Source organism: Triticum dicoccoides, chromosome 4B (genome assembly GCF_002162155.2).
Source record: "Triticum dicoccoides isolate Atlit2015 ecotype Zavitan chromosome 4B, WEW_v2.0, whole genome shotgun sequence".
Taxonomy (NCBI): domain Eukaryota; kingdom Viridiplantae; phylum Streptophyta; class Magnoliopsida; order Poales; family Poaceae; genus Triticum; species Triticum dicoccoides.
The window spans coordinates 160,694,984-160,707,897 of record NC_041387.1 but is presented as its reverse complement, the minus strand read 5'-3'; the positions used below and the strand labels follow the sequence as shown (position 1 = coordinate 160,707,897).

The 12,914-nt window shown below is 45.1% G+C and overlaps 1 protein-coding gene and 1 non-coding gene across 2 annotated transcripts; one reads left to right on the top strand and one right to left on the bottom strand.

Moving 5' to 3' along the window:
- Positions 1-507: 507 nt before the first annotated feature.
- LOC119295553 lies at positions 508-5,850 on the bottom strand. The gene is made up of 2 exons (XM_037573978.1): positions 2,793-5,850; positions 508-1,499 (listed from the first exon to the last, which is right to left on the bottom strand). The coding sequence occupies exon 1, from the start codon at positions 4,343-4,345 to the stop codon at positions 2,915-2,917; it is 1,431 nt and encodes a 476-aa protein (XP_037429875.1). The 5' UTR covers positions 4,346-5,850; the 3' UTR covers positions 508-1,499; positions 2,793-2,914.
- On the top strand, positions 3,876-3,982 carry LOC119296448. Its single transcript, XR_005145215.1, has one exon. It is a non-coding gene; the product is annotated as a small nucleolar RNA R71 (small nucleolar RNA).
- Positions 5,851-12,914: the final 7,064 nt, after the last annotated feature.

Genomic DNA, 12,914 nt, shown 5'->3' with positions numbered 1-12,914 from the left:
CATAAAGGGGTATAATCTATTGAAAGTATAGCGGGGTTTTTACGCCCCAAACTACGGATGTCGTGTTCTCCACAGGGACTAGGCGACGGCGACTATGCTCGGCTAAAGCTAGGAAACACAATTCAGATTATGAATGTAAGAAAATAAACCTAAACTAAACAAGGTTGATGACAAAGAAAATGCAGAACAACATAGGGAGATTAAGATTGCAATCACTCTCTTTTTGGTATTTTCTATATGCTTGAGAAATTAGAACACTAACATAGGCGAACATCATCACACAAGAGAATCAACAAGACTAGAACACATTGGTTTATCTAACATGTACAGAGAGAAGAATCATGGATATAGGACAGAATTGATATAACTCACATTACAAACACACACATATGTATATATATCACAGGACACCACACACATATGAAGAATACTGTGTCACTAAACAAAGTATGACAAGTCAAATATTTCTCAAAGTGACAATGTATCAACTAGTCAGGACAAAGGACATACTAATCAAGCATTTATATTGAACTTCGAAATTGAACCAAACAGTAGGATATTACACTTAACAAATCTGAATATTACATGTAATAAAACATCTCAATGCTGAATATTACAAAGTACTGAACAATAAACTTCTCAAAGTTACAGAAATTTGAGAGAGAGAGAGAGAGAGAGCAGCAGCAGCAGGTAGGTTTAGAGAAGAAGAGTAGCAGGGGAAGTAGAGAGAGATAGCAGCAGGGGGTTGGGAGCAGCAGCGTTTAGGAGATGGAGCAGCATCGTGAGGTTCAGAGAAGGAGCAGCAGTAGGGGAAAGAAAAGAAGAGCAGCAACAGTGACATGGGAGAAGAAGCAGCAGAGCGTAGTAGCAACAGTAGGTTCAGATAAGGAGTAACAGCATGGTTTGGGCAAGAAGAACAACAGAGGCGTGGGGAGGTTAGGCAGAGAGCAGCAGCAAGGTAGGGGAAGAAGGAGCAGCAGAGGTCGGGCGCAACAAGAAGAGCAACAACAGAATCAGTAGGGGGCAGGGAGAGTCGCGTAGGGCACCAGACGCCTCGTCTGGTTGGGCGCACGAGCGTGGGGTTGAGGCGTGGTGGTGCTGGAGGTGGGAGATGGATGGCGCGAGGTGGTGATGCAACGCTGGTGGATGGAGATGGGTGCTGTGGTGGGATGGCCGTGTGATGGTGGTTCTGGTGGATGGATGGGCTGCGGAGGCGCACCACCACGCCGGCCTGGCCGTGGCGGCGGCTGGTGGTGGAGAAGAAGGGGAGAAGGAGAGACATGAGATGCCAGGCCCAAGGAGAAAGAAGGATGCCTCTAGGGATTTTGTTCCCCTTCGATCAGATCTGCCCATTTGCACATTGGCCCTTCTCCTTTTCTTCTTCCTTCACAAGAAGGTCCCTCTCTCCTTTAACTTGCCCCTCTGCTTACTTTGTTTCTTCTCACCCAAGTCCTTTCTTCATCTCTTCTAGCTTCTTGTCTTGTTCCTCTTCTTCTTTCCTGCCCTTATCTCATATAGTTATCCTCAATGTCGGAATCATGAAGATTTATAGTGCCTTCTCGCACTTTTTTGCAAAACAAACCACTGAGTAGTAAATGATCTTTGATATGATTTTCATCCAAATATATCACAGTTCATAGTAAGAATGGATGGATATATCACGATAGATGCTAAATTTGAGTGCCAAATTATATATATGAAATGCACTTATCAAGTTCCCCCACACTTAAATCTTTGCTTGTCCTCAAGCAAAGGAATATGACAAAGGCAAGATAATGAACAGTAAACTGAGTAAGGAATGTCCTGGTAAAATAGATCTCCAAACAAGGCATGCTTCAGACTTAGCTAGTGAAAATTAATGGTTAGGAGTGCTACAAAGCAGTAGGATACTAGTAAGCATGACCATTTTAAACTTTTACAGTGATAAAAGAGGATCAACAAGTTTAAATGATGACTGCGCCAAATGGTTCCTAAAGAGAGCATGATCCCGAGAACAAAAAGAACTAGAATTAAATCTCTTATTTGCAGAAATATGACTTTGTGGTTGAACCACTTATTGAATTTGAAAGAAACACACATATTATTTTATTAGTCTCACCGAAGGAACATACCACCGATCCCGAGAACATGGTATACACCTGGCTCAACCAATTTTTATTAATTTTTTTGTTTGTCTCCCCAAAGGAACATACCACCGATCCCGAGAACATGGTATACACCTGGTTCAACAATTACATTTTTATTATTATTAATTACTGCCCAAGCTAACCCGATTTCACATGCCACCGATCCCGGGAACATGACATGCTACTGTAGGTAGCCAGACTTATTTATTCATTATTATTTATCTTAAATGAACAACGCATAAGCACAAAAATAGGAATCATCACTTCCCCATGTCTGGTTCACATGCTACCGATCTAGGGAACATAGCATGCTAATCCATAGTGGTTAGGTGATTGCTCTCAATTGGAACACACTTAGCACAAATTCAGCATCTAAACATGGTGATCTAGGTGTATCAAGGTAAAAACAGAAAATGATTGTTTTCTAGTGTACTTAGGATTTGAGCACTCAAAACTAATAACTTCCACAAATTTCAGCAAAGCATGCATGGTGTAGATCACTAGTTTACAAGGCATTCAGAAATCAAGTTCACAAATTCACATCAAGCACAATGCCAAAGGTGAATTTCAGCTTGACAACAAGTAATAACTAGCTCAGGCAACCCAACTAGCAATTGAATTGAGCATGTATTTATGATATTCAGAATGGGTCACGGAACAGCTCACCGGGCTTTGATGTAGGTCTCACTCGATCACTCCCACATCCTCGTGCATTGCGACTCCTCTCCTTTTGCTTCCTCATGCATGCTCCAGCTTCTCTCTTCATGTGTGCTCCTTGCTTATCCTCATCACCATGCCGTGAATCCACCAGGATCCCAGGGAATGTCATCTCGAACTTGGTTAGCCCGCAATGAATGGTGCACAAGCATAAACCTGAAAGCACACTGAACAACCAAGCCAATACAAATGATAGGGACAATGCCCTCTATGTCATCAATAGAGTATCCTATCACATAAGCATATCTATTGAGCATATGATAAATAGATATCATCAATAAATCGCATGGTGCATAGGCTGTATCCATGATATGGCATATCTTGTCGAGAAAGCTGATATCATACCTAAGATACTTGGGAAGAAGCTTCAGGACTACCTCAATTGAAGATACCAAGTGAGGTGTGGTAGTAGAAATTTCCACCGCACTTGTGTCAACAAGTGAAATAGAGCTTGACTCCTTGACATCTGAATCCACCTCACCATAATCAACCATGAAGCTCTCCATCTCAGGCTCAAGTGTTGAAGAATCAATGCGGCTAACATCATCAAAGGCGAACTTGTCCATATCTGGCTCTAGCAGCACATGATCAATATCAACTAAAGGTGACTCCTCAATATCAAAAGCAACGAACTGCAGCTCTGGCTCATCCATGGAAGAATCATCACAATGCAAAACTGAATCTCCAACACTAGTATCTAGATGATCTGTAGCGTGTGTGTCCACTAGAATGGTGTCATCATCGTCAAATATAATCCATGCAAGCTCAACCTTGTCAAACTGAGATAGAGGCTCGAGCTTTTGTGTAAGAATTGGTGGTTGAGGTGTAGTGATTTTTTGCAAGCAAACCAATGAATCAGATGTGGGCTTCTTATTGTACCACTGAAGTTGGTGGAAAGCTATGCTCTCAATCAGCAGAAAAGCTTCATCAAGTGTCTTGTTTGTAATAGCTCCACCCGCTACCATATCGACATAAACTCGAGTGTTCGAAGTCAATCCTCTATAGAATATCTGCAACTCTAACCATCTCTCGAGCCCATGATTAGGACATCTCCTGAATAAGGCTTTGTATCTCTCCCAAGCATCATACAAGCTCTCGCCTTCACGCTGAACGAAATTGAAGATCGCATCTCGAATTGTGGACTGCTTGTGTAGTGGTAAATATTTATCCAAGAAAGCTCGCGATATCTCATTCCAACTGTATGACCTTGATGGCAAGGATCGATACCAAGCACGAGCATCATCGCGGAGGGAGAATGAGAATAGCATGCACTTGATAGCATCTTGAGGAACTCCATGGTACTTGACTGGACCTGAATACTCCATGACTCGGTATAAGTGCTCATAAGGATCCTCAGTGGGCAGTCCTCCAAACTGTTGTTGTTGAACCAAAGCAATAAGACCAGGCTTCATCTCAAAATTCTCTACCTCAATAGTTGGCCAAACCGGTCCTGTGATATAACATTGACTACTTGGCATCCAAAGATCACGAAGCAATGCCATATCTTAACCAAGTGTAACTATAGAACAACCACCAAAGATTTATGATTCCCTACACACACTCATAAACAGTAAACACTAGTTGGAAGGTTAGTATCCTAATAAGCCGAAGCAACAATGGGGGAAAGTAGAGGAAAAACACTGAAAATGAAAAACACGACGAATTGAACAAGGAACTAAAGTAAATCTAGTCTATAGCCTAACACAATCGCTCGACGCTAGTCCCCGGCAACGGTGCCAAAATAATCTATTGAAAGTATAGCGGGGTTTTTACGCCCCAAACTACGGATGTCGTGTTCTCCACAGGGACTAGGCGACGGCAACTATGCTCGGCTAAAGCTAGGTAACACAATTCAGATTATGAATGTAAGAAAATAAACCTAAACTAAACAAGGTTGATGACAAAGAAAATGCAGAACAACATAGGGAGATTAAGATTGCACTCACTCTCTTTTTGGTATTTTCTATATGCTTGAGAAATTAGAACACTAACACAGGCGAACATCATCTCACAAGAGAATCAACAAGACTAGAACACATTGGTTTATCTAACATGTACAGAGAGAAGAATCATGGATATACGACAGAATTGATATAACTCACATTACAAACACACACATATGTATATATATCATAGGACACCACACACATATGAAGAATACTATTTCACTAAACAAAGTATGACAAGTCAAATATTTCTCAAAGTGACAAGGTATCAACTAGTCAGGACAAAGGACATACGAATCAAGCATTTATATTGAACTTCGAAACTGAACCAAATAGTAGGATATTACACTTAACAAATCTGAATATTACATGTAATAAAACATCTCAATGCTGAATATTACAAAGTACTGAACAATAAACTTCTCAAAGTTACAGAAATTTCAGAGAGAGAGAGAGAGAGAGAGAGCAGCAGCAGGTAGGTTTAGAGAAGAAGAGTAGCAGGGGAAGTAGAGAGAGATAGCAGCAGGGAGTTGGGAGCAGCAGTGTTTAGGAGATGGAGCAGCATCGTGAGGTTCAGAGAAGGAGCAGCAGTAGGGGAAAGAAAAGAAGAGCAGCAGCAGTGACATGGGAGAAGAAGCAGCAGAGCGCATTAGCAACAGTAGGTTCAGATAAGGAGTAACAGCATGGTTTGGGCAAGAAGAACAACAGAGGCGTGGGGAGGTTAGGCAGAGAGCAGCAGCAAGGCAGGGGAAGAAGGAGCATCAGAGGTCGGGCGCAACAAGAAGAGCAGCAACAGATTCAGTAGGGGGCAGGGAGAGTCGCATAGGACACCAGACGCCTCGTCTGGTTGGGCGCGCGAGCGTGGGGTTGAGGCGCGGTGGTGCTGGAGGTGGGAGATGGATGGCGCGAGGTGGTGATGCAACGCTGGTGGATGGAGATGGGTGATGTGGTGGGATGGCCGTGTGATGGTGGTGCTGGTGGATGGATGAGCTGCGGAGGCGCACCACCACGCCGGCCTGGCCGTGGCGGCGGCTGGTGGTGGAGAAGGAGAGAGGTGAGATGCCAGGCCCAAGGAGAAAGAAGGATGCCGCTAGGGATTTTGTTCCCCTCCGATCAGATCTGCCCATTTGCACATTGGCCCTTCTCCTTTTCTTCTTCTTCACAAGAAGGTCCCTCTCTCCTTTAACTTGCACCTCTGCTTACTTCGTTTCTTCTCACCCAAGTCCTTTCTTCATCTCTTCTAGCTCCTTGTCTTGTTCCTCTTCATCTTTCCTGCCCTTAACTCTTATAGTTATCCTCAATGTCGGAATCATGAAGATTTATAGTGCCTTCTCGCACTTTCTGCAAAACAAACCACTGAGTAGTAAATGATCTTTTATATGATTTTCATCCAAATATATCACAGTTCATAGTAAGAATGGATGGATATATCACGATAGATGCTAAATTTGAGTGCCAAATTATATATATGAAATGCACTTATCAGGGTAGAATCTATGGACTAAACTGCAGAATGCCAAAATAAGAGGGAGAGAAGCTAGTCCTATCGAAGACTACGCTTCTGGCAGCCTCCATCTTGAAGCAGTAGAAGAGAGAGTAGTTGGTATAGTAACAAGTGACAATGTATAGCATAATCCTACTCGGTGATCCTCCCCTAATCGCCCTGTGGGAGAGCGATCACCGGGTTGTCTCTCGAACTTATCTGGGTGTGTTTTATTAAGTATCCAGTTCTAAATGTCAGAGGCCGGAATACAACTCCAAGCGTCCTGTTACCATGGACACGGCTATTCAAATAGATCAACTGTCACATACCTAGCTTCTAGTACTGACTGGTGTTTTGCATCTTGTTGCATCATGTTTAAATTCTATTTAAGTTGAAATGGGGTTTAACCGAACGCTAGCATCAGAATGAATTCAACTAGGTTCAAATAAAAATATTTTCAATGAACCCAAAATGCCTTCCCAAAAATGTTCATCATCTTTGGATTGGTCTTGAACCTCTGCCAAAAATATTGCACATTTTTCTTGGTCAATTGGGGGTCACTGAATTAAATCATATAGTATTTGCATTTGGGCATTTAAATCCTATAAAATATATTAAATGCCCAAATAATCATAAACGGAAACGTTTACAGTTGGAAATATTCCAAACAATGACCTCAGTCAGTTGAATGATTTTTGAAAGTGCCTAGCTATTTTTACTAAGTCTAGAAACAAATGTCAGAATTAGAAAACAGAAAGAAAAAGGAAGAGAGAGAGAGAGAGAGTTACCTGGGGCTTACCTCTCGCAACCTAGCTGGCCCAGCACTGTGCAGCCCACTGGCCCACAGTGCCAGTCGTCCTCCTCCTTGGGACAGAAGGACGTCGGGCGCGTGTGGCCACACGCCCTGGCCACCTCCTGCTTCTGCCGACGCCCTGGACCGGCTAAAGCCGCCACGCACCCCCTGGCCCTCTCCTTCTCTCTCCCGTGGTGATTCCCCTCTCTGCCCCTCTCTCCCGCGACCGTCCGCAAGCGCAAGAGAACGCCGACGAGCTCCACTGCAGCCACCACGCATGCCTCGCCTCCCTGAGTCGTCCATCGCCTCTGCTACCTCGAGCGGATCCTCTCTGACGAATCTCACGAGCCCGGAGGCACCGAAGCAACGCAGTCGTCATCTACTTCACCACCGGTCGCCGGACCTCCCCGTCGTCGATTCGCTGGCCGTCCCCGAGCCTCCCATGCTGATCTTCAGGACCGTTGTGAGCTCCCGCTGCTTTTTCCTTGCACGCCCCCTCCGTTCCCGTGTCCTAGCCGCGTCCTTCGACCACGGCCGAGCTTGCCGCCGCCATGCCATTTCGTTGCCGTGGCCACAGTCGCCCCCGCCCATTTTTGAGCATGCCGCCGTGCTCACCGAGCTCCGAGGAGCCGAACACGACCAACACCGGCCACAGTCGTGCATCGTAGGTCCTTCTCCCCTCCAAGCCGAACTCCGGCCGCCGCCCAAGTGGCCGCCGCCGTTGTTCTAGGCCACCTCCGGCGAAACCAATGGCACTAGTCGATGCGACCGAGCCTCCTCGTCACGTAGATGGCCTCTGCCGTTGGTTTGGTAGCCGGAGACGCAATCCCGCAGCCCTCCGCCACGTCTGGCCTCGCTGGCGTCACGCCGCCGGTAGGTTTGACCCTCCTGACCAGGGATTTGACCCCCTGGGTCCATGACATGCGGGCCCTGCCTGGCTAACTAAACTAGGTTAGTGTTAGTTAAATTAGATTAATTAATTAGTCACTGACATGTAGGCCCCACAGGTCAGGTTTGACCTGACCGGCCCCTGCTGACTTGCTGACGTCACACTGACATAATGCTGATACAGTAACCACTTTTCTGGATTTTAAGTAAATCTAAACGATTTATTTATTTTCAAAAAATGCCCAAAACTTCTAAAATTCATAGAAATTAATCCGTAACTCCAAATGCAAAGATTTATATATGAAAAATGATCAGAAAAATCCAATCTATCCATCTACACTTGTTTAAAGTATGTTTAAGCAACTTAACCCTGTTGTTTAGTGCAAAACATGATAAGGCACTATGTAAATTCATAAGTAGGGTTTGGGATTGAACCTTTGGTTCAAAATGACTCAAACCATCTGGTTTAGGTGGCATTAGCCCAACACAGACATTTTTCCATGTCATGATCATGCATCACATTGTGCATTGCATTGATTGTGTTTCCTTCTTTGTTGTCGGTAATTGTCCCCTCTCACTAGACGTGTTCCGACGATGAGATCGATGACACCGATGAAGAACTATACTATCTTCAGAAGTGCCAGGAAAGCAAAACCCCCTTGTTCATTCCGATACAATCCCACTCTCTCGCTCCTGCTCTCTTTTACTGCATTAGGACAACAACGATTCAGCTGTTACATGCTGCGGTAGTTGAACCCCTTTCCTCTGCATGACTTGTCATTGCCATAGTAAATAGATGAAACCCACTAGCATGAGTAGGAGTTGTTTGAGCCCTGATGTGCCTACTCATTCATGCTTGTTCGTCATGCCTGCTTCTGCCTAGAGTTGAGTCAGGTCTGATTCATCGGGGATGAATTGGAATGTGGTGAACATGTCCTACTGTTGAGAGCTAAGTGTGTGAACATGATTTGGTAAAGGTAGTGGTGAGAGGCCATGTAGGAGTACATGGTGGGTTGCCTCATTGCAGCCGTCCTCAGGAACTGAGTTCTGTGTTTGTGATCCAGGTCATGGAATTAACACGTCAGATGTCCTAGCAGAAGGACTTAGTCGTGGAGCCATCGCAACGAGATTAGCTTAAAGGGGTTAAACCGGAACAAAGGACACAGGAGATTTATACTGGTTCAGCCCCTTGCGGTGAAGGTAAAAGCCTACGATCCAGTTGTTGTGGTTATGATTGATCTCGATGAGCAGGGAGCGAATCCGCTTTACCTATCTCTCGAGCTGTTGTTTCTTGTCCCTGAACCGTCGCCGGGTCGTACCTTTATATACACAGGTTGACGTCGATCGGTTTATAGAATCCCGAGGCCAACTCATACAAGTGTATGGCTCGGTCTCTTTCTTTACCTAACTTACAATACAAGTTATACATCTATGCCGGTTTACTACTATAGGCCCTAATCCGGCATTGGGCTCTGGGCCTATAAGCCTCCATAGTTAAAATGCCATAGCCTTCATCTTCATGGGCTTCAATATAGATGAGCGTGAACTGGCCCCTCCTGGGCAGTTTAAACTCAGTAACTATATCCCCAACATTAGGCCCCAGACTGATTTGAACCTGTTCATGTCAATCTTCAACTTAGAAAAATTCTGATCTGAAACATCTTCATATTAACCTTAAACTGCCATGACATCATCTTCGGAAATCACCGTAAACCGCCATGACATCATCTTCATAAAAAACTCATAAAGATTCCCTTTCAATAACTGACTCCAAAGATCGAGGCGACAGCTGTGCCCCATTTCACTGCTTCCGGCTCCTCGATTCTCGCGCTTGCCTACTTATCCATTCGCCTTATAAATAGGCCCAGGGGTCCTTCCCTTTCCCCTTCCGCACTTCTTCTTCTTCCTCTCGATGCTGAAGCCCGATAGCTCTGCCGCCGCCGTCGACCTTCAAGCGCTGCATCATCCCTGGCCGTTGCATCAACCTGAATAGACCAGAGATCCGCGGCTCTCCTCTGCTACTCCTATGAATCCGGTAAGCCTTCTTCCCTCAACCCTAGATATGCATTAGGGTTTCGGTGCTCATCTGTGTTCATCAGTGTTTGTCTGTGCTCATTGTTTCGCCTTTACTACCTCATCGAATCTAGATCAACTTGACCTTTTTCTTCTGCGGCCGAAGCTATAGTTTAGTTCCCCTCACCATAGCATCCTTTTGACTACGAATAGACCCCATCTAGATCCTTTCTGTTCCGCTGTCGCCATTTTAGGGCTTTGATATTTTTCCTTTTCCTGAACTATGCTAGATCCATAATAATAATCCTTAGCTATGAAACCTGTTTGTGTAGCACTTAGCAATTTTCAGATCTGTTGTCCTTCATACCACTGTAGGCGGTTTAACCTATAGAAAACGAAAATCCGGCAGGTACCATTAGCCTTTACGTAAACCGTTGTGTTTTCCTAAACATCCATATCCGGTTTAATGTACACACATGCTTTGATTACATTCTCTGGTTTGATACCGGTTTGTGCATATCAATCTTGAACCGTTAACTGGCGTTTGCACTTCCTTTAGAGTTTGTCCTCAAAAATGGCCAAGCAATTATCCTCTTGCAACTGGGTTCCTTCCCGGATCACAGAAGAACAACTCACTGGATATGTTCTAACTAGCGCTTTGGCAAAGAAGGAAGTCATTCATTGGAGAGTCCCAGGTGCCGAAAACCCTCCTGAACCTCAAGATGGAGAAGTGGTTGTGTTTATGCAGCATCTGGACCAAGGGTTTAGCCCTCCCGGATCAAAAAAATTCCGTGATGTACTTGCCAGCTTCCAACTCCATCCTCAAGACATTGGACCAAACTCTGTGTCCAACATCTGCAATTTCCAAGTGTTTTGTGAAGTTTATTTACAAGAAGAACCGACTATTGAACTCTTCAGAGACTTCTTCCACTTAAACCGACATACTGAATTTTCTGACGGCCCCAATACTGAACATGGCAGAGTGTCGATTCAAAAAAAGGAAAGAAGTCGATTTTCCTCATGCCAAACATCACAACCACCCCAAGGATTGGAATCAAACATGGTTCTACTGTCAGAACACCGCTCCTGCTGATGAAAACCCTCTGCCGGGTTACCGTGCTTACCGGCTCAGCAATGGACATCCACTGCCTCAGCGTCTCACTGCCAAAGAATGACAAACATATGCACCACAACTTGCTAAGCTCCGGGATCTTCTAGCAAACGGCTTAACCGGCATGGACCTCGTCCGTTCTGGGTTTCATGGGGTATCCTACCCTTAAGCCGCCGCACCAGGTTGATGCATGAGTATACCGGGGATGTCAAGGACCACTGAAATACAGATGAACGATGATGAAGTCACTAAGTCTCTCAAAAAGATGCTAGATGAACCGATTTCTAAGTGCAGCAAGACTAGGTTGCGTCCCTTTTATGCCTCCAACAAACCGCTAGCGGTAAGATTTTCCCCTTCTGCTTTCAATCCGTCTTTGCTTTAACATTTTTCTGATAGACTTTTGTTTTATTCTTACAGGCCAAAGATCCTTTCTGGAAGAGGAAAACTCAAGACAAACCGGCAAAAGCTCAAGACAAACCGGCGAGGGCTCCTCGTGGCAAGAGCAAGGCCACAAAGAGGCCAGCCAAGAAGAAAACTACCGAGTCCTCTGATCCGCCCGAAGATGTTGATGACTCGGAACAAGGGGTAGAACTTGACTCCCTTGGTTCATTTTTCATACATCTTATTGACTACGACCATTACCAGGATGATGCGGAAGCTAGCCGTGCTGACCATGTAGTGGTAATCTCTCTTTCCTCCAATTCCGATCTTGTGGCAGTAAGAAAACTCCATCGCGCAGTCGAGAAAGTGAAACGTTCACATCCTTTCACTCATTTGGATCCACAGCATCCTGAAGCCCGTCGCACAACCCGGCATAGTGGCCAGCAAGTCACTTCCTCCGGTTTACCTGATACCCCAATCCGGAAGCGCCGTGCAGAGGTCTCTTGTAATTCTAACAAGTCTTATTCGTTGGCGGGTTACTTCCGATACCCTCTTAATCCGTCTGACTCAAATTATCAGGTAACTTCCAATTCATCCTCTGGCGATTCATCAACCACGCAAATGCCTCCCCTCAAGACCGTCCCTGGGTAAGTATAATAATTTTAGCTTTGCCTTCTTGCGCCAGTTTACCAATTTAACCTCTGTTTGCCATTTTGTAGCGCCAAAGCCTGACTCAGCAAGAAAGCCAAAACCAATGCCCCCACTGATGATATTGAACCGGAGAGGACCTCAGAAGGTGCTGGTGGAGATGCCGATATTGCTATGGATGATCATGTGCCACAAGGTCACGACACTTATGTTGATCCGCCAGAGGTTAACCCGGCTAGTCCTCATGTCAATCCACCAAACCCAGCTGCCAATCCTCCAAGTCCAGCTACTGATCCGCCGAGCCCAATCAAAGCCTCAGATAAACCGGCGAGCCCAAATAAAGCAACTGATGATGTTGTGATTACCGGGTTTGGCCATACTTCTCCTAGCAATCCTGTCGCTTTGTCAAAGCACAGTGCCAAAGTGAATCTGCTGCCGTAGGGAAAGGCAAATGGAAGACTGATCTGTCAAGCTATGCTCATCTCCCCGCTCAAGAACTTCACTCTGGATACCTAAACCGCCTATATAAAAGCCGTGGCTATGAGGCCGGTTTAGTCAACTTGATGAAGGAGCGCTATGAGGTAACTTCCATTCCAAACACTTCATAAATTTTCTTTGTATTGTATATCAACTCCATTGTAGCTCCCAAGGGCCGGTTTATCTCTTCAAGATGAATCGGGACTTTAGATAAAACAGACTTCAACTGTGTAGCCCCCAAGGGCCGGTTTATCTCCTCGAGATGAACCGGGACTTTCTGTTGAAAACTTGCCCTTGTTGAATTTCCTTCGCCGTTGATTTTTTGATCAAT